This window comes from Erpetoichthys calabaricus, chromosome 4 (genome assembly GCF_900747795.2).
Source record: "Erpetoichthys calabaricus chromosome 4, fErpCal1.3, whole genome shotgun sequence".
Taxonomy (NCBI): domain Eukaryota; kingdom Metazoa; phylum Chordata; class Cladistia; order Polypteriformes; family Polypteridae; genus Erpetoichthys; species Erpetoichthys calabaricus.
This window is the reverse complement of record NC_041397.2, coordinates 228,450,371-228,474,299: the sequence shown is the minus strand read 5'-3', so window position 1 is coordinate 228,474,299 and position 23,929 is coordinate 228,450,371. Positions and strand designations below refer to the sequence as shown.

General features: G+C 38.5%; 1 protein-coding gene across 3 annotated transcripts in view; it reads left to right on the top strand.

Annotated features, from left to right (window-relative positions):
• LOC114651221 (cytoplasmic dynein 2 heavy chain 1) overlaps positions 1–23,929 on the top strand; it is a 462,099-nt gene that overhangs the window by 27,641 nt on the left and 410,529 nt on the right. For all 3 annotated transcript variants that reach the window (XM_051926883.1, XM_051926882.1, XM_051926881.1), the window contains exons 8-12: positions 3,019–3,153; positions 4,084–4,197; positions 7,471–7,582; positions 7,671–7,795; positions 13,354–13,529. In XM_051926883.1, the coding sequence (XP_051782843.1) occupies positions 3,019–3,153; positions 4,084–4,197; positions 7,471–7,582; positions 7,671–7,795; positions 13,354–13,529 (662 nt within the window). The remainder of the gene's footprint in view (positions 1–3,018; positions 3,154–4,083; positions 4,198–7,470; positions 7,583–7,670; positions 7,796–13,353; positions 13,530–23,929) is intronic.

Sequence of the window (23,929 nt, the reverse complement as noted above, 5' to 3'; positions counted from 1 at the left end):
AAATGACAAAATGTAGGCATAAACTATATAATGTATGAAGCCTGAAGTCCAAAGATCAAGTAAAAACACTTCCACAAAAGGTTCAAGACTGATACAATAGCTTCCGTGGCGTAGCGGTAAGATTTGCTGACTTGTAATTGAGAGTCCCCGGTTCGATGCCCACTCACTCCTATATTTGCTGTTTTCAGTAGTGAGCTCCTCTTTTTGTTAATATTATACAGTACACACATACATTTGGTTTGCGTCTGTAACACACGGTGTGCATTTATAGGACTTGTAAAAGTTACCGTTTTTTTTTTTACTTTTATTCTCTCTAAATCACGATCACGATACATACTACCCCCCCCCCCGCCCCCCCCACCAGGGATCTGACGCTATTATTTTTTATTTGAAACGGAATAACTGGAGATGTGAGTGGTGTTTTGAGACAATGGAACTGGACATTCTCTCATCTGGAGGGATAAAAGCTGACACACAAACGCTGGCGAATCTGCCTTCTTCGTATCTCACCGTCACTTGATTTTTTTATTCGGTTTTATTGAGTGTTCCTCCTCATGCTGAATTAGAGTGCACCTTATGGTGAATGATGTCAAAACAACAAAAAAAACACAGACGTAGGTATATATGATATTTGGAATTATTCGTTTTATGACCTGTATAGTACATTTCGGAAAACTTTGTGGCACGGATGCAACATTATTCATATTATTCATATTCATTCGCATAACATCTTGCGTTTTGTAATCCGTGAATGCGTATTTTTTTTTCCTGATCTTGCCAGTCCCCACATGTTGCTGTATGCTGTTTCTTTTGTACTCCAGGACATGCAGAGGATAGAATAGTACAGAGCAGTAAGTTCAGCGTTATATGCAATAATCAGATTCAAATGTTAACTGTTCACACACACGCAAGGATAGTCTTTCCTACATTTACAACATGTGTACCTGTTACAATGTACACACTTCTCTCTATGCTGTGGTTCCTATTACACACCTGAAAGAAAGAGACAATATATGTGAAAACATCATCGCACAAATGCAATATTATTTGAAAACGAACTGCGTCAGATCAGGTGTGGATTTATGTTGGCGCTATTACTGAAAGAAAAAAAGATCAACATATGCGTTGATCCAGCAGAACTGAATAAGCTCACGCGCTCTAGCATCCCCACCCCCGATCTGACTCTAAGAAACAGCGCAAGTACAGACGCAAACCAAGTGTGATCAAGATTTCCCGGTTCGATCTCACTCACTCCTATATTTGCCGTTTTCAGCACTGAATAAGCTCACACGCTCTAACACCCCCCCCCCCCCAAAAGAGCAGCTTACTACTGAAAACGGACATAAAATTTATAAATTGGTATGCACTGTAAATCGTTAAGTTTAAAATGTCGATCGCGGTTATTTCTGTTAATTAATTCATGCTTTTTACTTACAGCCAGAACAGGAGCTTGTTCAGCTTATTCATCTTCTGATCTGACTCAAACAGCGCCAGTATAACTTCACACCCAACCTGACGCTGTTCGTTTTCAAATAATATTGCATTACTTCGACGATGTTTTCTGATTGGTACTATTCGCGTCATAAAATGATTTCTTCACATATATTTGTCTCTTTCTTTTTTAAAATGTGCGTTGTAGCACTCAGCAACTGGCCACCTGCATGTTCTTGCGCACACTGAATAAGACAGCGCTATATGCAATCATCAGATTCAAATGTTAACAGTTAACAGTTATATAGCACGGAGTGGAAATCAGCAGTTCTTAGCATTGCACCACGCAAGCTGTCATATCAACCACCTACTGTAACTTGCTTTCTTTTTTCTTAGGTTATATTCTTGAATAAAAGTGCACTTGTTTTATTATACTTTTACATGGGGTAGGGAAGGATCCTGAACACGACTGAGACAATGAAAAGTGAATAAAAAAAAAATAAAAAAAAACAAAGCTAACCTTTGCAAATATCATAATTACACCGGCTGTTACAGACTGAAATCAAATGTATCTTTTTATTCTAAAATAATAAAAATAAGAACACTTCACATAAGGGAGTCATATGTCAATGTCCCACACTGCGGCGGCTTTTTTTTTGTACCTTTTGTGAAAGTGTTTCTTTGATATTTGGACTTCAGGCTTCATACATTATATAGTTTATGCCTACATTTTGTCATTTGTTACTAGAATATAAAAAACGTTTCTGTTTTAAAAATGTGTTTACACAGATTACTGCAGAAACGCAACACACATGAAATGCGTGTGTTCCAAATAGCGATTTATTATTTCCATTCTAAAACTCCACTCACTCCCAGATAATCAATCAAGGCATGAGCTGGGAAAAGTTCGTTTACGTTCTAAGTCGGTGGGGGGATGGAATAGCCGGCTGCTGGCAGCATGTCTTTATCAGTACATTTAGATGACAAAAGACGCTGGCAGAGAGGTGAGAATGGTTTTAAGAAGCGATTTAAGGTGGGCTGGATCTACGAGTTTTTTCGTAGGCTCTAGTAATTCTAGTGTTAAATGGTAATGTGGGAAAGCAATAACACTTGTGGGGAGGTATGGTCCACTGGAAGTGATTCCAGAGAGCCTGAATGGAGGTAATCTCAGGTCTGGAGTTTAAAGCTGATTAGAACCACTGGGTATTTGATTCTAGTGTTTAGAAGACAGTAGGAGAAAGAGACCAGGGCTGTATAATACACAGTCAGGGCGTGAGAAAGGGAGTAGTTTGTTGGTATGTACTTAAGTGGTGGATGCGACCCTAACCTGGAAAACTTAAGAAGGCAGTTCCAGAATGGAAGAAGGGCTTGTTTATCGTCTTTTAATTTGTATCTTTTGTTCTCCCATTGTTTATCTCTGACGTGTGTATTTTCCAGTCTCCTTGGTTTTATTCTGTGAGTTGAGAGATGCTACAAGATTATCTACTCCTTATATAAAATTAACTCTTTATGTGATATCAAACTGCATTGTCCTTTGTTGCATACCTTTATTTTATTTTAGTTTAAATTTTGTTTGGTATTTTTCAGATCTTGATGATTCGAACTGTACATGAAAAACTTGTCCGTCTGTTGCCCAAAGACAACAAGCAAGCACTGTCTCCATCTCGTGTATTTGAACCCTTTTCTGCTCTTAATGCTCTGCACTATAATCCGTACACACAGGTGAGTCCAGGTATTATAAATTTGTGCAATATATGCATGACAGATAATAAGGACAGTTTGCTGTATACTACATACTGTTGGTTTTTAAACTGCAGCTTAAGTGACTGTCAATTGTTGATTAGTTTTTTCATTATGTTACATGCATACATTTATTTCGGCCATCACTTGCATTGTCTTTCCACTTTTATGCATTGTCTTTCCATTCCACGTTAAAATGGTAGTGGTCCTGGATGAATAATGTTGATTGGTCCTGTTGCTTTCCCAGACATGCAGCTTTCACCACATGACACTATACACATTATAGGTGAAGGTTCTTCTTCTCACTGGAATGAAGTCTTTAGCGACACTGGTGACATTTCTATAACTCCTGAATTTTTTTACAGTATGGAGTTGTTATTTTCATGTCCAACCCTACTCCTTTCACAGCTGGGGTTGGAATTCTCCTTGGCATAGTTACTAATTTTTTGGAGCTCCTTATTTATAAACATTCCATTTCTAGTTCTGTCTAGCACAGTTTTGATTGAATATTTTAAAAAAAAAATGCCTTTTCCACCTGTATCATTTTTGTTTAGTTAACTAGTTTTCTCTTTTATTCTATATATTTGTGAAATAAAATTAGATGCTTTTTCGCAAACATATTTATTATTAAATGACCTGTTGAAACTCAATAACATGTCTCTCTGTCAGTCTTTTCTCTTATTTGTATTATTACTTACCAAATTACAACCAAAGTTCCCGGGCACATAAGACTAGTATTGGATGCAAGAGAGGCACCTTCCTTCACAGATCACACAAAGTTATACAGATGTGTATAGTGTTAAAATTTAGGATATTGACTTAAGTATATATCTTGGATTTTGAGAGAAAATCCAGTTAACTTTATTATAATTTCTAAAACAAATAAAAATTCTTAAAATATTTACATTTTAGCCCTTGTGGAAAGCTGCTGTACTGCAGTTTGACCGAACTATTGCACCTGCAGAGCAGAAGATAGTTAGTAAACTGAAAGCCTGTTTTCTGGATGTCCAGGGTAATCCACAACAGGTGGGTTTCTTCTTTTTATTTTATGTTCCTTGATACAATTTAATATTTTGCTAATGGAAGATGATAAAATATATACTAATATTTGGTTTCATGTGTTAGTTAACATTTGTTGTGTTGGTGTCCTATATAAGAATATAATTGATTACATCTTGCCTGAAGAAGGGGCCTGAGTTGCCTCGAAAGCTTACATATTGTATTCTTTTTAGTTAGCCAATAAAAGGTGTCATTTTGCTTGGCTTTTCTCTACATTCATAATGGCTAACACGGTACAACACCCTAGTACTATATCTTTTCAGCAAAGACTGAAAGAAATTTCAAAATCAGTATAAAATTTTGGCATTAAGTATCCTGTGCAGTTTTTACCTGTCTGTTCTAACTCCAAAAATAATTCCTTATTGCTAAATGTATAATTTTAACTCTTATCTTAAATCAATTCTTTAGATAGAAACATAACATTTTTACATTTTCCTAATTCAGCACAGGGTCATTGCGGAAAGCAGCCTATTCTGGCAACATTAGGTGGAAGGCAGAAACTATGACAGGGCTTACTCACACACACACACACACACACACACACACACACACACATAAATGGAAGCCATTACATTAATCTGTTTATCTTTGAGATTGGGAGGCAAGCCAGAGCAAGTGTACAAATAGTCTTGTGGTCAGGAGGAGACCTTTTACTGCAAACTCCATATGAACAATAGCTGGGGCAGGATTTGACCTCTGGATTTGTGATGGTGTCAGCTCTGACCTCTGTGACAAGGTGCCACCCACAAATGACCAAGTAAAAATGAAATGTTTTGTTACATTTTTCTTAAGATTGAAAAATACACTTATGAAAAATCTTAGGGAGTCACTAGTTGATCTGATGATCAATTTATAATTGGGTTAATTTGTTTGCAAATTTTATGTTAAAAATAGAGCCAGGAAGATTCACAATGCTACATTAATTTTATTTTAACAAACAAAACCATCTGTTGTCTGGAAGTATTGTATGTGAAGCAACACGTCAAAAATCAAAGGGTGTTTCAAATAATACATAGCCGGAATCCCTGAAATAATGGTATCACTTAACACAAAGTAATATCTTACAAATACTTACAGATAGTATTGTTAATGTACATATTTTGCACCTACATCAGAACCAAACCTTCAAGGAGGACAGCCTCTTCTAACACTTTATAACAGTATGTGTAATATTGGTTTTAAAGGCCAAATCAGTTGGGCCAGAGATTTACTTGATGATTTGCACATACTTTGCTTAAATGAAAAGCCAATGCTGCTATATTTGGCATTCTGGAGAAATATGGGCCACAAATGTAGATTTCCCAGCTACAGTTTAAGAGTTATTATAGGTTAAGTAGGGCAGCACGGTGGCGCAGTGGTAGCGTTGCTGCCTCGCAGCAAGGAAACCTGGGTTTGCTTCCCGGGTCCTCCTTGCGTGGAGTTTGAATGTCCTCCCCGTGTCTAAGTGTGTTTGCTCCGGGTGCTCCGGTTTCCTCCCACAGTCCAAAGACATGCAGGTTAGGTGTATTGGCAATCCTACATTGTCCCTAGTGTGTGCTTGGTGTGTGTGCCCTGCGGTGGGCTGGCTCCCTGCCCGGGATTTGTTCCTGCCTTGCACCCTGTGTTGGCTGGGATTGGCTCCAGCAGACCCCCATGACCCTATGTTAGGATATAGTGGGTTGGAAAATGACTGACTGATAGGTTAAGTACATTTGCTGCCTCCAGGTAGTGTGCTTCAGGTCACAGAAATTGGTATATTAGGTAAGATTATGTCCCTTGCTTGATAGCAGGTCCACAGTGTAATGGAATCCGTTGCAGTAGAATCCGTAGGAAATCAAGGCTTCTATTAACATGCCAAATGTGAATGTTTGATATACCCTGATAAGCAGTTTTTCTTTTTTAGATTTGTCACTTTGCGTATGCATCTGTGTTCCACTTGAATCTACTCAAAATGCACTTCATAGACTTGACAATTGCTGTTGTTGTGTGACCAAAAATTGCAAAGTGGATTTAAATTAGCAGATCATGATGTAAAAAGATACAAAAATTATACCAAGGTTTTTATTTTATTTTATTTTTATTTTTAAAGGATATATAGTAATGTGTTTGACCAAAAGAGTTTAAAATACCCTTAGTAGTAATTGTTTTGTGAAAAAGATGACACATGGAAAGGACGATTAAATAGAGTAACTACTAAAGTTTGTATAAATTAACAGAGGAAAAACCCTGAGTGCCATACTCGGTTCTGCTCTAACTACGTGTTGTAATTGCTTGACCAGTTGCTCACCTCAAAAATAACAGCAACCCACTCACTTTCAAATCAATTCTTCGGTACTCTATCCAAATCACCTTACTCCTTTAGTTTACCACACTTCTTGACTTGACGCTCTATAAGTACTAAAGGGAGTGCATTTTGAGTCCTCACCAGAATGACCTTAGGACAAAATGAGTTGATAGGTAATGCCCCACTGGTGACATCTGGAAACACTGCAGTTCCAAGCCTTTATATTTAACATGTAGGCAAACCTTTCTAATCTCTAAGCTGCCTATCATTGGTAATAAGTAATATGATCCCATGTGTTCCTAAGAGCCATCTTCTGGCAAAGAGGAAATTCTGTGTTTTTCTATCTATCTCATGTTTAAACATGGTAATGTAAAATATTCCCGCTTTAGAAAATCCTTTTCAACTATAAGACTTACCATCGGTTATTGTCCTCTTATCTTCTACCCATATCTTACTGAGGGACTCTCTATTCTCCTATCTGTATGTTTCTTAAATTTGTTCCTTGTTTAAGCCTTCTTCTTTCCCTTACATCCTTGGTGAACCCTACACTAAAGTGGACACCATAATGGCATAGGGCTTATTGCTACTTCTTCACAGGGCCAGAGCTCTGTTTTGAGTCTTGGCCCATGCATAGTTTCTACATGTCAGTGTTGTGTTTTTTTCCAGGCACTCTAGATTTCCTGCTGCATTTGAAAGCCACATGTGTTTCATTAATTGATTACTTTAAGAAGTGAGCATGGATATGTGCATTAATGTACACTGCAGAGGATTGTCACCCCATCCTTGGTTAGTTGGCTCAGGAACCTGTGACCTTGAGCTGGACTAAGTGGACTTAAAAATGGATTGATGGATGAGCTTTATTATTATCCTTGCTTTTTACATATATTAAGGATATTTGTTCCTTTAATGTTCATCATTTTGTACAGTATTTATACTGCTTCAGAAATAATTAAATTATCTCATATTTATTTTGACAGTTACTTCAGGCATTTCAAAAATATAAAGAACTCATTAAACGACCAAGTATTAGTAAAGAATTAGTTTCTGAAAGGGAGACATTGCTAGCAAGACTTCTCGACTATGCTAAAGGTATGAATTCTACTTCTTGTCAAAGGTATAGTCTATATATTTAGGGTTTGAAACAAATGAATTATAATACTTTTTTCTCTTCAAACAGGTATTCGCACCGACTTTGACAATCGGAGTCATGGGGTTCCAGGAGAAAAATCTGGTCCACTGGCTGGTAGAAATCTTCCTGAAGTTGTCAATAATATTGTTTGGGTTAGGCAGCTAACACTAAAGGTAATTAAGTTTTTGTGCCATTTTAATATAATGTTCATAGATTACAGCTCGACATTCAACACCATCATCCCCTCAAAACTCATCTTGAAGCTTGACGACCTTGGGTTGGGGACGACCATCTGCAGATGGATTTTCTCTTTCCTCACAAACAGGCCACAGGTGGTGAGAGTCGGCAAACACACGTCCTCATCACTCATTTTAAACACAGGAGCGCTGCAGGGCTGTGTGCTTAGCCCCCTCTTGTATTCCTTGTTCACCCACGACTGTGTTGCAAAACACGGCACAAACACCATCATCAAGTTTGCAGACGACACAACCTTCATAAGCTTTATCACTGACAACGACGAGATGGCCTACAGAGAGGAGGTGCTGGCATTGAGTAATTGGTGCCTGGATAACAACTTGTCTCTTAACGTCAGCAAAACCAAGGAGATGATCGTGGACTATTGGAAACAGCAAGGCAGAGAACACCAGGCCATCTACATCAGTGGCGTAGAAGTTGAAAGGGTTAACAGCTTCAAGTTCCTCGGAGTAAACATCACCGAGGATCTCTCGTGGACCCTTCACATAAACACTGTGGTTAAGAAAGTTCGCCAGCGGCTCTACTTCCTGAGGAGGCTGAGGAAGTTTGGCATGAATGCCAGCATCATCTCAAACTTTTACAGGAGTGTGGTCGAGAGTCTGCTGACGGGCTGCATTACCGTCTGGTATGTGAGCTGCTCTGCCAGTAGCCGGAAATCACTACAGAGGCAGCAGAGCACATCACGGGCAAGAGTCTCCCTTCCATTGAAGACATTTACCTCCATCGGTGCTTACATAAGACAAGCAGCATCATAAAGGACCACAGCCATCCATCACACCAGACGATACAGTACAGGAGTCTGGCTGCTCGGACTACAAGACTTAAGAACAGTTTTTTCCACCAGGCCATTCGACTCCTCAACAGCAACACCTGAACACTTACATACACTTACATTACACCTACATTGCATTACATCTACATTGCACTACTCACACACAAACTATACCTGCACACACTCTGAATACTGACTGGAACATGCATCTGCACTTTATGGAATATGCATCTGTACTTATAAAACATTATCTGTGCAATAACTGTCATTTGTATTTGCTGCTCATTCAACTCATATTGCTCTATAACTTCTTTTAAAACGTACACATTTTATTTTATATGGCTTGTCATTTTTAACTTGTAATTTTTTTTTTTTAATTATTTTTTAGCTTTATTGGATCTAGGCTGAGTGACTTGTTTTTCTTGTCATACACATTTCATTGTATATTGACCCCGTGTTAACCTATATATGACAAATAAACCTAAACCTAATAAATTACATTTTAAATTTTGCTAGTTTCAGTTGAAGTTGCAATAAGTTGTATGAGTGAAGGGAGGAGTAGATAAAAAGAAAGACTTATGGAGCTTCCTGAAAAGGGGTTGTGGCTGAAGCATTGAACCTTAAATTAGAAGTTGCTGACTCACTTCTAAATTCTAAAGAAGTTGATTAAACTGTTTATGCACATACCACTAAATATGTGTATGTAAACATCTTATTATGCACAAACCACTAAATATGTGTATGTAAACATCTTATTAATTACTTTAGATAAAGGTGTCAGCGGAATATTTTATAGTTAATAATCAAGGTTCATGGATTTTATTTAGTCATGTGTACACAAGAAAATGTGAAATTTGCCTTCTCAGTTGTATCCAGTAACAGACAAATAAAATACAACAAACAGAGTCAAGACAGGGTAAAACGTACACAGAAATTCTAAAATTGGTTACATCATTCAAGATTTTTTTTTTTTTTGGTTAAATTTACTTTTAGCAGTTTAATAGTACATTTAACCTAAATGGGTAAATAATACATAAGAAAAACTCTGTACTTTTGGAATTATCTCTGATATTTCATTTTAAAAAAGACATATGGCACTGGGGAGAAAGGAGCTTCTGGAGTGATTTATGTGCATTTTCAAAGTGACTATCCTCCATGATTTTCTGAAATTAAGTTCTGTGTGTAGTGGGTGTCTGTCATTAGTTGAGATAATTTCAGGTTTTTCAACATCGCCTTCTGACAAATACTTACTGAATCATCTATATCAGCCTCAATAAGTTCAGCTGTATGTTCGGTAATCTGCTGGAGCTTTTTTGAATTTTGGTTTGTCAGACCACTAAACCAGGCAGTGAAGCTGTAAGTGATAACAGACTGGATCACACTGCGGTGAAATTACAACATGAGGTCCTTGTCAGCTGAAAAAGATCGAGTTTCCAGAAGGGAAATAATCTCTGATTGCATTTAAAGTATGTTTGTGTTCCAGTTAATACTGTTATCTAGTGTAGTTCTACAATATTTTATATTCAGTCTCTCCTTCTACCTCCTCCCCCAGAATAAGGATGGGTGAACATGCTCTTAACATCAAATATCTTTTCTTTGGTCTTTTTAACATTCAGAGTAAAGAGTTCTTATTGCACCAGTTAACCACAGTCCCATCCATCCATCCATTTTCCAACCCGCTGAATCCGAACACAGGGTCACGGGGGTCTGCTGGAGCCAATCCCAGCCAACACAGGGCACAAGGCAGGAAACAATCCTGGGCAGGGTGCCAACCCACCGCAGGACACACACAAACACACCCACACACCAAGCACACACTAGGGCCAATTTAGAATCGCCAATCCACCTAACCTGCATGTCTTTGGACTGTGGGAGGAAACCGGAGCGCCCGGAGGAAACCCACGCAGACACGGGGAGAACATGCAAACTCCACGCAGGGAGGACCCGGGAAGCGAACCCAGGTCACCCAACTGCAAGGCAGCAGCGCTACCCACTGCGCCACCGTGCCGCCCTTAACCACAGTCCACTTGATTTAAATAATGACTTAAATTCTCCTCAGATATATGTCCTATTAGCATGGTTTCATCAGCGTACTTGATAAAAGAACAGTTGTCATTGTTATGTCTCAGGTCACTTTTTTTATCTTATAGGTTAAAAAGTAAAGGTGATAAAGCAAAATGTTGGCAACTGCCTGTGTTTGAATGAATGACTTTTGAAAATGTGTCCTGTACTTTGACTGTTTGTGAGCAATTTAAAAAAAAGCCCTGAATCCAGAATGTAATAAATGGTTTAACATTCATACTGTTCAGTTTTTCAATCTGTATGTGAGGCTGGATGATACTGAACACTGAAGAAAAATCAAGAAATAGCACTCTGAAATATGAATCAGGCATATCAAGAATAAAGTGCAGATTTGATGTAAGCTAACCAGTGGAGCATCTTCCACACTGGACTTCATCTTTGTCATTAATGTATTTTTCACCAAGAGTTCAAAGCATTTCATTGGAATGGAGTTGAGTGTTACAGGTCTGTAGTCATTCAGACTGCTTGACCTGGAGACATTAGGAACTGTTGTAACGATTGACTGTTTCCACACCTCAGGTAAAATTCTATAGATCAGTGACCAGTTAAAAGTAAATAAAAAAAACTGGAGAGAGGTGCTTAAAGCAAGACATTAGGAGGCAATCTGATATGCCATCTAGCCCCACTGCTCTGTAGGCTTTTACCTGCAGTTTACAAAAAAGGAAATCACCCATCATGAATTTGAAAGAGCCAAGTGATTTGAACAGTTTCAAAAAGTGTTTCAGTTGCTGCTCATTGTGCTCCTGTAGCATGTTGGTGGTTCATAAACTACCGTCCTAAATATTTAATTACACTCACGTGGTAAATAATATGGACAAAGTGAGCAGTGCAATATTCAGATGCACTGTTTTACTTTGATATCAATGCACCATTTTTGTTAACATTTTCTTTTGTTAACATAAAGGCAGACCCATCTGCCTGAGTTTCTGTCTTGCTTTTCACAAACAACCTCTGTGTTTGAGTTGGTATTCTTAAATCAGGTCTCAGTAAAACACATTAGACAGTCTTCACGGTATTCGGGGAGGTATTGCGCAGATGCCTTCAGCTTGTCCAGTTTGTTCCGTAAGGACTGTGTGTTGCTTCTAAAGATCATTGGCACCTTCTCCATCTCAGACATGCTCAAAGTCTACATCTCTTGATTTCTGGGTTTCAGAGTATTTAATTTGTGTGGAATATTGGCAGTACACAGGGTATTACTGATGGCTGATGTCATTGATAGAAACGTGTCCTGGCTGTAGATGAATAATACCGGCCATGTACCTGGGTTTTCATGCACAGGTAGCGCATAAGTGTCCCGTTAAGTTGTAAAGTGATAATAGTCACAACAGAAAACCTTTGCAAATGTTGTAAATAATAATAAAAAAAGAAGCTACTTCCAGACTAGTGAATAGAAACTAGTTAATATAAAACCAGAGAGACTAATTTACAGGATCTAAAAGACTTGAAACAGACACAAAATGAGATGGACTGAGAACGACCAACTCCAAATAATGATAATGAGTGCAATACTAATAGTTTTACTTATTTGTGTATTTAATGACATTTAATCAATTGATAGCAAAACAACTAGAGATGGAATCACATTACAGGACTTCTGGTCAAACCTGATGACTGTTGCTACAATTACTGATATTTTCAATAAAAAGATTTCGGATTACATATTGTAAGGAATAACAAATGAGATGACTCAGGGACAATTTTCAGCACAGCTTACCCCTTTTTCTGACAGCTGTTAATGGGCTCTCTGAAAGAAACAGTGCTGTACAAATGTATCCAATTCTGGTGAGTTCAGCCACAATTTCTGTGTTTTTTTTTTCTTTTTTCAATTCTGTCACTGTATATAAAACATGAGATAAATGAGCCTCTCCACTATTTATGAAGTCTAAAACACCCTTGTTCTTTACTATTTGTAGCTGCATTATATTCACTGTCCTTCTGGGTGAGTTCTTATTTGTTGTCAACTCTTAAATAAACACAAGCTTGCAATAAGATTTAACCATAAAACAAAATTAAACTTGAGTTGCAGATTGGTTGGACTGAGTTGCTGGACATGTCAGACTATACAACTGAGTGTCATGGGGGTGTGTGGTGACTGCCTCCAACTTGTAAATGAAGTCTGTCTATGAAAATTAGTGCAAACTTTGTTCAATGTGACATGGTCTTAAAATAGTTATTGTATTTTACTTTGCATGACAGTAATACTTGACACATGGACCTAATGAGCAGAAATGTCTTTGCTGGTAGTGCTTTGTAAAAAATAAAATTTTACCTTAGCAAATGTAAATTTTGTAGTAAATTGGATGTGGTTGTTATAATGGTGTAAATTATGAATCAAATTAATTGTTTTACAGGTATTTTGTTTTGAAAGCTGGGTTTGTATAAATAATTTTAGCTTAAAATTTGAGTATAAACATTATTTTTAAAGTCTGTTTTTGTAAATTTCTGACCTAATTTTAAACATAGGCTTCACACTTAAGCAGCATGTAGTTTAGGACCTTTTTTTAACTGTATCAGCAATTAGCAGTTTTTTTTTTTTTTATAATGAAAAAGTATTAATTAGTAAGACTAAAATAATAACTTGAGCTCTAATTTTTTTTTTTTTGACATTTGTTTACTTTATAGGTAGATGATGCAACTAAAATTGCCGGGTCACTTCTTAAAGATTTACCAGCACACCAGGCATTTGAAAAGTTTGCAGGTGAACTGCAGGAACAGTTAGTGACATATGAACAAGATCAATTTGATGACTGGTGTCGAGAGGTTCAATCTGGACTCTCTGATCCTAAATCTGGAATGAGGTAAGTGGAATGAAATTGCTACTCTGCACTGAAAGAAGCAGGAAAAAACTTTTGTTATTAATTTTCTTTTTGATGGTTGTAGATTGTAAAAAGTAATTTTATTATAACAACATTTGTGTTAAACACACTGAATAACACTGTTTTACAGTAAATGTTAAATTTTCTAAACATATTGAACAGAACCAAAATACAACTATTTTGAATAGTTTTAGGACTCTTTATTTATTTCTTCCATCCATCCATCCATCCAGTTTCCAACCCGCTGAATCCGAACACAGGGTCACGGGGGTCCTCTGGAGCCAATCCCAGCCAACACAGGGCACAAGGCAGGAGCCAATCCCGGGCAGGGTGCCAACCCAACGCAGGACACACACAAACACACCCACACACCAAGCACACACTAGGGCCAATTTAGAATTGCCAATCCACCTAACCTGCATGTCTTTGGACTGTGGGAGGAAACCGGAGCGCCCGGAGGAAACCCACGCAGACACGGGAAGAACATACAAACTCCACGCAGGGAGGACCCGGGAAGCGACCCCAGGTCCCCAGGTCTCCCAACTGCGAGGCAGCAGCGCTACCCACTGCGCCACTGTGCCGCCCTATTTATTTCTTTATATAACTTATTTATTTAGGTACAGGCCGTTGTATTAAAATGCACTGATTAACTAGTTATTTACTGATGAAAAAAGCAAAAACTGTAGCGATAGCTTGTATTTTTGGAAAAAAAAATGGTCAAATTTGTATTATACATTTATAGATTTACAGTCCTCTTTGGTAGAAATTTAATCGATGTAAATAATCACCCTGAAGAACCAGGCAGGAGGAAGCTTGTCATTTGTCTTTATTTCTTTTCGTGAAAAGGGAGATCCCAGGTGCCTCTGGAGCAGAAGGGATAATCCCCTAACAAAAGGCACAGCCATTATTTATACACCCAGCTTACATAACACATTTGTATATAACAGTTACATTATATAAAAGAATACATCTTATTGGCTACATAAAAAGGCGCCTTGATCCCATAGTATAATGCTTCACTGATTTGTAAAATCGCAAAAGTCATTCACTAGCCACGTGTTGCATGCCTCACATTTCTTACTCTAATTCAATAAAGCATCATTCCCTCACAGACACTCATACTCCTGTGTATGTGCAGCTTGTTAGCTGGTAGGCTGAGAACACCGCACACAGGCACACGCAGCTGCTCGCAATCACGGTGATGTATGGGCATGTGGAATGTCTCATTTTGCCTGGTCAGCTTGAGACTTGCATATATGAAATTTACAGCCTGCTCGTTGTCTGGAGCTGTTTGAGGTTGTGTGTGCGTGTGTGTGTGTGTAGCGTCTTTGTCTGGTCAGACCCCTGTTCTTTGCCTCAGAAGTTTGAAGCAGTGGTTTGTGTTTTATTTAACAACTCTGACTAGCAATACAGCGTGAGCAGTGAGGCATTGCAAATGGCCAAACACAAGATAGCTTGTTAGGAGCACTTTTTTCCAAGAGAGCAAAGCTAGAAAAATGCCCAAGCTAAACATTAGGTCACAACAAGACAAAGACTATGCAACAGTCAGGTTTCTGTGCATTCCGCAATGCCTCAAATGCCATCAGAAGAGAGGAGAGGTCAGTTGGCAGGGTGCAAGTAGGCATATCATGTACCATCATTGCCAGACATTGTGGATTAAGTCTTTCCACTGTGACTTTCTGTGACTGCAGGGAAATTTTACATAACTTTAAGATGACTGTTGAGGATTTAATTGCTTTTTAATTGCTCTATACAGTCAAAGCAGAATAATTGTGTGGGCTTGCTTCCCACTACAGGCAAGCAACAGTTCCACCTCATTGGGGGCAGGCTAAATGAGGTGTGCTATTAGAATGACATTCTACAGCAAATCATACAAATCATATTCTTTTTATGAGACAACACAATCTGACCTTACAGCAAGACATTGCCAGGCCTTATACATTTTGAATTCGAAATTGTCATGAGGAATTAATGCTGGTTTGCAACTCCAACCTCGGCCTATCTTCTTTCCTAACCTTAGCCCTGTAGTGTTTCTTGGAGAATTTTCTGAATTGCAATACCGTTCCAAAACTCTGGTTGTAAATCGATTTGGTCGTGAACCGAAGCAATTTCCCACATAGGATTGTATGTAAATACAATTAATCTGTTCCAGACCATACGAACTGTATGTAAATATATATATTTTTTAAGTTTTTAAGCACAAATATAGTTAATTAAACCATAGAATGCACAGCGTAATAGTAAACTAAATGTAAAAACATTGAATAACACTGAGAAAACCTTGAACAACAGAGAAAACTAACACTGCAATAGTTCGCGCTATAGCGCTACCAACCGCTGGCTAAAAACACTTTTTTTTAATGAGTTTTAAGCACAGGGAAAAAAATTAACATTTGAAAAAATCCGTAATTTAATAAACCACCAAGAAAAGTAACATTGCAACAATGCACTCTAAGAACCGACCACTGTAAACAGAAGTGAAAACAAAATCAAGCCCAGTGCATTCTTAACTGCCTTCCTACCTTATGCGTCCAGCCCCCCTTCTCTCGCGCTGCCTGTGTGTTTGCATCTGTCTCTCTCTCGCGCTGCCTGTGTGTGTGCGTCTGTCTCTCTCGCACTGCCTCTGTGTGTGTGTGTGTGTGTGTGTGTGTGTGTGTGTGTGTGTGTGTGTGTGTGTGTGTGTGTGTGTGTGTGTGTGTGCGTGCGTGCGTGTGTGTGTGTCACGCGCTTTCTCGCTCTCTCTCTTGCTCGCTGCACAGGAAATGCACAGGGAGAGACTGAACATGTACAAACCGAAAGGGAAACTGGCTTGTTCATATACCGAGTGTGTGTTTGTGAACCGAGGCAAAAGTTTGGCGAACTTTTTGGTCGTAAACCGATTTGTACGTGTACTGAGACGTTCGTGAACCGAGGTTCCACTGTATCTGGAGACTTGACCCTGTACATGACAGTAGCCAACAAGTTTGTCAGGCCCTTGCTCAAGAATAGAATAACATCCCAATAACATCTGTGTCCAGCAGAGGCCTTCATATAAGATCCTAAAAGAAGCCAAATGGCAATTGTTGTAGTTATTACTGATTTCTTGTTTTTATTGTCGTACTGTTTTGTTTTCCTCTTCTTATTTGGTTGTTATTTCTCTAATGCAAGTTAAAGTCAGTCCAACCACTAGTCATCAATGTAGTGTATACAACCAAATTTTATTTTGTTGCCTGTATTCAAAATGCTGAGGTGTCATGAAGAAGTTACATACCTTTTGCAAGATGCCTTCACTGAACCATTTTACGTTTTTTTTTCATTTTTGAAGTTACCGCTGTAAAAGTACTTTTTGAGTGCTTAATTGTTGTTTAATTGTAAAGTGTTGCTATATATGAATTAGAAATATACTTTTTGTTAATGTACTTGACATTTTCCAATAACCATACCCTGTTCTCATTAATTCTACAGATAAAAATTATATTTCTAGCAATGTATTTTAGAATGCTAAAAGACAGATAAAATATTACCCTCCCTGGTGATAAAAAAAATGTAAATCTTTCTCAGGCTTAAAATTGTATAGAAAAGCAGTTAAGCCCGAGTATGACTTGGGGAAACCGTTATGATCTGATATACAGTGTTAAGCCAGAATAATGCTTGGGACAGTATTCTGCTGCCATCTACTAGATAAAATAACATCATGCTGAAGAAAAATCATGAATATTTCTCTGTGTTCTGCCACTATATGGTAACTCATCAGTATTCCTGAGTGGGGCAGAGCCTTCAACCAACAAACACAATGTTGTGTAAACGAAAAAATGTAAAACCAGTTTTAGAACAAATTGAAACTGAACATGAAACTGCACACACATCCACACCCACACACCAAGCACACACTAGGGACAATTTAGAATCGCCAATGCACCTAACCTGCATGTCTTTGGACTGTGGGAAGGAACCGGAGTACCCGGAGGAAACCCATGCAGACATGGGGAGAACATGCAAACTCCATGCAGGGAGGACCCTGGAAGCGAACCCGGGTCTCCTAACTGTGAGGCAGCAGCGCTACCCACTGCACCAATACCAAAAACAGATAAAATAAAATAAATGTTCTACTTCAAAAGTAGTAATAAACAGGTCTTTAATAAGATTGTGCCAATTTTAAGGTTTGATTCTTTATTAAAGTCCGTCCATTTTCAATCTAGCTTTTTGCTGTTCAGAGTCATGGTAGCTGTAGTCTATTCTGGCAACACTGGGTACACCAATCCTGGACAGGGTGCCAGCCTATCAGTGGTTGACTTATGCACACATCTACTCACTCCAGGATGAATTAAAATTGTCAATTAACCCAAAATACACATTTTTGATACATTTGAAGAAAACTGAAGTTCCTAGAGAAATACAAAAACAGACACGAACAGAATGTTCAGACTATGTATAGACAATGGCCAGTCTGAGATATAAAGATAAAAATATAAATCTCTGGATCTGTGAGGCAACTGCGCTAATCAGAGCACAGTAATTTATATTTTACCAGTGGTTTACCAGTTAATAAGTAAGATACAGTATGTAACAATAACAGATTTGCTCATTAAGTCAACAAATTAATACAGTACCAGAGGAAAAGTTACACAAATTCTGCTTGGCAAATGCTTTTTTATCATTGAAATTGAACCTTTACCTTCATAAAAACCTTCACTTATTCAGTCTGCAAAGTAGTAATGCTGGGAGTGGGGTTGAATTCAAAGAATTATGTTGTGCATATACAGCATGCTGTCAAGCTGGACTTTCTTGATGTTAGTTTTTAAAATTTGGCTTCAATATATTTTGAGTATACAGGTGCTGGTCATAAAATTAGAATATCATGACAAAATTGATTTATTTCAGTAATTCCATTCAAAAAGTGAAACTTGTATATTAGATTCATTCATTACACACTGACTGATGTATTTCAAATGTTTATTTCTTTTAATGTTGATGATTATAACTGACAACTAATGAAAGTCCCAAATTCAGTATCTCGGAAAATTAGAATATTGTGAAAAAGTTCAATATTGAAGACACCTGGTGCCACACTCTAATCAGCTAATTAACTCAAAACACCTGCAAAAGCCTTTAAATGGTCTCTCAATCTAGTTCTGTAGGCTACACAATCATGGGGAAGACTGCTGACTTGACAGTTGTCCAAAAGACGACCATTGACACCTTGCACAAGGAGGGCAAGACACAAAAGGTCATTGCTAAAGAAGCTGGCTGTTCACAGAGCTCTGTGTCCAAGCACATTAATAGAGAGGCGAAGGGAAGGACAAGATGTGGTAGAAAAAAGTGTTCAAGCAATAGGGATAACCGCACCCTGGAGAGGATTGTGAAACAAAACCCATTCAAAAATGTGGGGGAGATTCACAAAGAGTGGACTGCAGCTGGAGTCAGTGCTTCAAGAGCCACCACGCACAGACGTATGCAAGACATGGGTTTCAGCTGTCGCATTCCTTGTGTCAAGCCACTCTTGAACAAGAGACAGCGTCAGAAGCGTCTCGCCTGGGCTAAAGATAAAAAGGACTGGACTGCTGCTGAGTGGTCCAAAGTTATGTTCTCTGATGAAAGAAAATTTTGCATTTCCTTTGGAAATCAAGGTCCCAGAGTCTGGAGGAAGAGAGGAGAGGCACAGAATCCACGTTGCATGAGGTCCAGTGTAAAGTTTCCACAGTCAGTGATGGTTTGGGGTGCCATGTCATCTGCTGGTTTTGGTCCATTGTGTTTTCTGAGGTCCAAGGTCAACACAGCCGTCTACCAGGAAATTTTAGAGCACTTCATGCTTCCTGCTGCTGACGAACTTTATGGAGATGCAGATTTCATTTTCCAACAGGACCTGGCACCTGCACACAGTGCCAAAGCTACCAGTACCTGGTTAAAGGACCATGGTATCCCTGTTCTTGATTGGCCAGCAAACTCGCCTGACCTTAACCCCATAGAAAATCTGTGCGGTATTGTGAAGAGGAAGATGCAATACGCCAGACCCAACAATTCAGAAGAGCTGAAGGCCACTATCAGAGCAACATGGCCTCTCATAACACCTGAGCAGTGCCACAGACTGATTGACTCCATGCCACGCCGCATTGCTGCAGTAATCCAGGCCAAAGGAGCCCCAACTAAATATTGAGTGCTGTACATGCTCATACTTTTCATGTTCATACCTTTCAGTTGGCCAGCATTTCTAAAAATCCTTTTTTTGCATTGGTCTTAATTGATATTCTAATTTTCCGAGATACTGAATTTGGGACTTTCATTAGTTGTCAGTTATAATCATCAACATTAAAAGAAATAAACATCTGAAATACATTAGTCTGTGTGTAATGAATGAATCTAATATACAAGTTTCACTTTTTGAATGGAATTACTGAAATAAATCAACTTTGTCATGATATTCTAATTTTATGACCAGCACCTGTATTGTGTCACACAGTGGTTCTTTATATTAACAACTGTAGTGTGCTGTTATCAGTGTTCTCCCCAGAAATGTTTTCCAGCCAGGTGGCATGAAAAAGTAGCTGGGTGGGGCGGGACGGGGAAATTTGGTGGTGGGGAAAATTAAATGTGCACTATTTTTATTAGTTAATTATTATTAATTATTTTCTAATGCTCAATATGACTTCCTTTTTTAAGGATTTACACTTGTGCCAGAATATTTTTATTAAATTTAAGAAGTATCCAATTCAGGATCCTGCAACCCTAACAAAAATTTCAAATAGAAATTGTTATGATAATATAAATCAAGAGGCACAAGTATTGTCGCTGTTGGGAAGAAAAGTGAAAACAATGGAAAAAAAAAAGAATGGGAAACCTAATGAAGAAAAATTAAAATCTATTCTTCAAAGCCAACTTGTACTGTACATGCAGAAGGTGTCTTCAGTTCAATATTTCTTCTTCTTTTCTTCCAAGAAGCCCAGTTGTCTGCAGCTTTCCCATAATCAAAGCCCCCAGGATCTGGGCCCTCCAAGGAGATTAGCATGAGATTATTTAGCGTGCTTTGATTCATGCGATTTCTCAAACATGTCTTGACCCTTTTAAGGGCAGAAACCCCTCTTTCACATTCAGCAATGCTCAATGGGATCACTAGCCTAACATGAGCTAGTTTAGCTAAATTTGGAAACGACTCTTTGAGCTCTGATGCTGTTACCATTTTTAGTAAAATCCGTTTTGAACAGAAGTCTTTGTATGATTGACTTCTGATAATTTTTGACGCAACTGTCCATTCTTGCCTGCTACTTTCAAATTTTAAAATTGGAGGGCTACCATTTTTGGAATAATGATTGGAAAGAATTTCAGCAGACTCACTTGAATTGTGATTTTCTGCATTGAAAACTTTTGAAAATAAATAAGCTGGAAATAATTGGCATGTCAGGGAATCTTGCATCTAGGTGCTTGACAACTCTTTTTAGGTATTTATCATACAGTATATTGCAGTTTTGAATGATATTACATCACTCTGTGTATAAACAATGCGGAGATCTGACCATTCTTCTGCCAGACAATGATGAAGGCTTTGAAAATATCTCCGAGGAGTGTCTTTCAACTCCATGATGGACAATTTTGTGGCGAGCAAAACTGGCTCAATTTAGGTAAGATTGACATGTTGCCTTTGCCAAGCCTTAGATAAATTGGACAACAAAGGTAATACGTCTGAAAGCATCATCAGAGAGGAAACAAAATTGTATGTTTTAATACATCTGCTTAATCCTTCAGCTGTGATGTAATTTCGTTCAGTGGCCTCTCTTTTCAGCGCAGCTATGACACTCATCATATAGTGTCGTAGTGACTGTACTGCAGAGTCGTGAGTCAGCTATCTAGTGTCACTGGCCATTTTCAGCTTAATCTGGGGAATGTTCAGAATATTTTGGATTTCTGTTAAACCAGCCATCCTAACTGAAGAATTTTGGAAGAAGTAGAACAGCTGCCTTAAGATGTTGTTCAGTTTTGTTAAATAAGGTACAGCAGCTGCTGCTTGTGCACTTGCAAGGGCCAATAGGTGGTTTACACAGTGGCAGTTGACCAAGAGTCCAGATGTTTTATCTTTAAGCAGTTTTGCCACACCTTTCTGTTTCCCAGTCATAACAGCTGCTCCATCTGACCCTAGTCCAACCAGATTAGCAGTTGTTAAGCCTAGACTGTCCATAGTCTCGCTCAGTGTGTTGGTTATAGTCTCCACTTTGCCATCAATCATATTGCAGGTTGATACAAAACTAATTCTGACCTCTTTAGTGACCTGGCAAATATATTTAATGTAAATAATTAATTGTTTTACAACTGAGATGTCTGTGGTTTCATCACACAGAATACTGAAAACATTTTCAGCATGTATATTTTTCAGTATGTTAGACATTATTTCTGATGCTAAGACATCCAGCAGCTCTTGCGTTATTCTTTCAGAGGTGTAATGTGCATTTTTACCAACACTGAGATGTTGTAAAAAGGAACTACCCATTTCTTTACAGTGTTCCAACAGCTTTTCAAACAACGTTATATGTGGCAACTCATTTCTTGCCAACCAATACGTGGATCTTACAGCTCCCACAAAGGAATCTCTCTGTAAGTTATTTAACACAGATACAAATCTTTCAATTTGATTGATTCCAGTTTGATCTAGTACACGCTTTCCTAAAAGATCAGCAGAAGACTCAATGTGCATTTTACTTTTTTCATGGTCCAGCAAGCTTTCCTTTCGAATTCTTGTGCATGGCACGTTTACCCAAGGTAACTCCCTCCTTGGGGGGTGTTGGTTTGAATATTTCATGCACAATGAGCACCACATACCATTTTCTTTGACCGTTAGCCAATCAAAATCTTTAAACCACTGTTTGTTTATGCCGGATAAGCGGTGCTTAGATTTATTAAGCTTAACCCTAATTGCCACATCAGGAGTTGACACTGCACCTTCATTAGTTTGTGGCGTCCCTTTTCTGAAATAAGTGAGCAGTGTTGTTTTCTGAACACTTTTTTTACTCTTGTTGGTAAAATGTTTGGAAAAAATTAAAAGTACCTATGAATAAGACTTTTGATTGGGAAAGTGGGAGCCTGTTGGATATTCAATGCACACTTGCACTACGGCAGGGCAAGATATGAACAAGAAAAGGAATGGCAGATTGGTCACTTTAACAAAACCCTCAGCAATTCAGTAACAAATCTTTTGCTCAGGACACAGTGTGTGCTGCAAGGGTTTCTGCACACTTTTTGCAATATGGACGCAGGTCCAAATATGAGCAAATGTAAGAACGGCAGATGGGGTCACTTTAACAAAACCCTCAGTATGAGCAAATATAAAAACGTCAGAGGGAGTCACTTTAACAGGAACCACAGTGAGTGCTACAAGGATTTTTGCACACAGAACACACCTAATGCTTAAACAACTGTATATATATTGGTTTGCTATGTACTGAACAAGAAGAGAGCAGCTGTACGCTTAGCTGCACTACACAGACTGCACTGACACTGGGAACAGAGACGTCACTTCCTGACGCCCTTTTTTCTGATATCTGACAGGCTGGTTCCACTAGTCATTTTTATTTTATCAGTCCTCCTCTTGCCCTTCCACCTCCACATCCTCTTTGCTTGTGAACTACTGCTCCACCCCCGCTATTAGCATGTACAGCCCCCTCTCGCCCGTCCACTCCTTGCTACTCCTTGTACTTCTTGCTACTGTATTAAGCTTCTACGCCCCTGCTATTATCATGTACAGCTCCCTCTCGAAAGCCCACCTCCCCATACTCTTTGCTTGTGAACTCCGCTTCGCCTCGTCCCCGCTATTAGCTTGTTCAGCATCAAGTGATCGGAAACATCCTGCCCTGCGCCTCTCCCCTTGCCACTTGCAATCCTGCTTCTAAACTATTTTCCAACCCACCAGCTCGTCCCTTGCCATCTCTGCATATCATTAGATCTGCCTGTGCCTGTAGATCTGCGGCTGTCATCTTGCAATGTCATGCGAGATGACAGCTGGCACTCAACTAAATTAGCCAGGCGGAGCACCCGGCTAAAAGACGCTAGGGAGAACACTGTGTCATGCAGTAGATTTTATCTGTCTTGATAGCTTTTTCTGTTGCTTTGGCTTTTATGATTAAGACATTTACAAATGCACCATTGTGTGTTTTATCAGCCACTGATTCTATAGGCATTTATTACACAAAAGATTAATTATACAGTATCCAATAATTATATTGTTTTCAGAACTTCACATTTGGAAAAATCTTTGCTAGTGTTCTCATTTTAAAACCCCTTTGTTAAGATTTTGTTTGAATTTACTAGATCTAGAAGTTTGGATACAGAATTACATTTTAAATTAATTTTATTTTGATAATGCTTTATAGCCATAACTGCATGATAACTTGGATAAAAATATTGCATTATTTTGTAAATGA